The 2,677-nt window shown below is 61.4% G+C and overlaps 1 protein-coding gene across 1 annotated transcript in view; it reads right to left on the bottom strand.

Moving 5' to 3' along the window:
- Window positions 1–2,195: 2,195 nt before the first annotated feature.
- The window catches only part of FEV (FEV (ETS oncogene family)), a 4,789-nt gene continuing 4,307 nt past the window's right edge, over window positions 2,196–2,677 (bottom strand). Inside the window, exon 3 of the mRNA XM_009884021.1 lies at window positions 2,196–2,677. Within this exon, the coding sequence (XP_009882323.1) occupies window positions 2,196–2,677 (482 nt within the window).

The following is a 2,677-nucleotide window of genomic DNA, read 5'->3' on the forward strand; positions in this document are numbered from 1 at the left end:
GGGAGGGACTTCCCCAGTCTCCACAGCTTCTTTCCCATACATGGGCTCCCCACTGGCAGCATCAGCCCCCCCCACCCTGCAGCCTGAGCCCTCCCCAGAGGAGACATTGACATCAGATCCCCCTCCCTTAAGCTGATTAGGGCAGCAAGGACACATCTGAGCAGATGTCACCAAGGCCATGAGAGTGACCGGACCCTAGAGGAATGCAGAGGGGGGAGCACAGCACCCCTAGGTCTGGGGGCTGCTCTGATCTCTGGGGTGCAGGGAGAGGGTCTGGGGGCTGCCCCCCCCCTCCGTGGGCCGGATAGTTGCACAGCATCACCCTACGCAGCTGGTCTGATCCCTGCTGTAAGCCTGGCCGCTAACCCTGACACCCTGGACCCCCAGTGGGGGTGGGATGGGGACCACAACACCAAGGGGGCAGAAGCAGGCAGAGGGAAGCCTCTGAGCCCACACCAGCCACCATGAGCACCAGTGGGTCTGTGGATATGTTCCTGAAGCTGGGCAAGCAGTGCTTCGCTGCTCACCCCTGCATCGATGTCACACATAAGCCTGGCTCCACGGCTTGGGACCTCCCCGCTCCTGGCACAGCGCAGCCCAGCAGAGACACCTGCTGCAGGATCTCACTGGGCCCAGTGCATTGCCCTGAGCTGGTTGCACAGCGCTCTGTGGGTCATGAGAGATTTGGCTCCTGGCATCCCAAATTCCCCTGGATGATGGCAGGGTGGCAGACATCCCACCAGGCCAACTGCATCTCCTCTTTGTCTCCAACTGCTGCATCCCCTCGCCAGCCTGGGAGCAAGGTGTGCGGCTTCCCTGGAGGGGTGTCTCAAGAAGCCCAGAGGTTTCCAGCTCTGACCTATGCCTTGGGGGCTGTAAGAGCCAGAGGTGGTGCCGGGAGAAAAGGTGATGCAGCATGGTGGCTGCATCCTCCCCATCCCAGCCCTACAGGTGCTCTGGTTTGGATGGGAGGGGGTTTGTTGGGTGGTTTCCCCTCTCGCCCACCCCCTGCAGACCACAAAAGGACGCAGGTCACAGCACCTCTCTGTTTTATTGAAGACCAATCCCTCCCCCCCAGCCAGCGCAGAGCCACGCACACCCAGCTCTTCTGCATCCACTGGGCCAAAGTCCTGCTTTGGAGGATGGGGGTACCTCCTTGGACCTGGGCGGGGGGGAGAGACCCAGGGCTGCCCCTCAGTGCCTGGGGCTCCCAGCTCTGCTGTCATCCCTTCTCCTGTTCCGCCTCCCACCCAGCCTTGCCCTGGGGGATGTCCCCACCCATGGAGGGTGTCCCACCAAACCCTGCATGCAAGGTGCTAAAGCCTCAGTAAAACTGGAGCGTTAAACTTGGAAGTGACCAGCGGGACATGGGCTCGTGTGCAGGGTGTTGGGGACTGTCCCATTCTGTGGCATGGTCCTTGGGCACTGGGGAGAGGGCAGAGTTGCAGGGGCCAGGCTCTGCTCCCTCCAGGCTCTGGCCTTGCCCAGAGGGCTGGTGGTGCCCCCAAACCTGCCCCTGGTACCTCCAATCCCAGCACCGTGCCCCGGGCAGGAGATAACCCATGCAAGGCACCTGCTCTCCAGACCAAAGCTTCTCCTCAGGTCTGGAGGAGGCAACTGTCAGCAGGAGGTGAAGGAGGGATGGAGGAAAGGAAGGCTTTGGAGATCAAAGGAAGGCATTGGGGGACCAAGGAGCAGCAAGGAGGGTCCCCTTTCCTTGCCCAGTGGGACTCTCACCCCTGGACACAGCTGCCCTGGGGTTCCAGCTCCTGACTTCTCTCTGCAGGGAGAGGGAAGGGCAGGCACAGGCTGGAGGCAGAGCTAAGGATGTTCATGGGGTGGGCAGCACGTTGCAAAGGAAAGGGGGGGAACAGTCCCTGCCAGGAGGAGACCCCATGTTTTTTACTTCCATTCACACCCTGCTTTACTTATCTGCGTCCATTCCCAAGATCATGTATCCCTCCTCACCCTAAATTTAGATGGCTTCTCTCCTCCTGCCACCAACATCAGGGAACCAACCCAGCTACCCTGCAAGCACCCCTCGCCCCCCCCCCCCCAAAGCACTCTCCAAATATAAAAGGGGGCAACTGAGAGCAGAGCAGCATCCCACCCTCCCATCCCTCCCTGCCGAGCTCCCCAGCTCTGCAGCCCCATGCTGCTGGGGACGGGGAGGTCCGCCTGGTGCGGCGGAGCCTCTAATGGTAATGGTTGTTCATGTTGTTGAGGTGGGAGGCTGCCATGGCACTGAACGGGGCAGAGGGCTGGAGCCCGTGCCCGGGGTAGAGGGATGGGCTGGAGCCAGGCCAGTAGGAGAAGCCGGCTGGTGTCACCCCCGAGGTCATGAGGTTGAGTTTGGAGATGCCCGAGAAGGGCAGTGGGGCCAGGTTGCCCTGAAATTTGTAGAGGGTGTGATCGGGGGTGGCTGGCTGGCACACCTGGGCCAGCCCGTGGAAGTCGAACTTGTAGGCGTAGCGCTTGCCGTGGACCTTGGTCATGATGTTCTTGTCGTAGTAGTAGCGCAGCGCCCGGCTCAGCTTGTCGTAATTCATGTTGGGTTTGCTCTTCCGCTCACCCCAGCGCCGCGCCACCTCGTCAGGGTCGATCAGCTTGAATTCCCCGTTCGTGCCTTCCCAGGCGATGCAGTTCAGGTTGGCCCGGTCTGAGAGCAGCTCCAGCA

The sequence above is a fragment of the Charadrius vociferus genome, unplaced genomic scaffold (assembly GCF_000708025.1).
Source record: "Charadrius vociferus isolate BGI_N301 unplaced genomic scaffold, ASM70802v2 scaffold1020, whole genome shotgun sequence".
NCBI lineage: Eukaryota > Metazoa > Chordata > Aves > Charadriiformes > Charadriidae > Charadrius > Charadrius vociferus.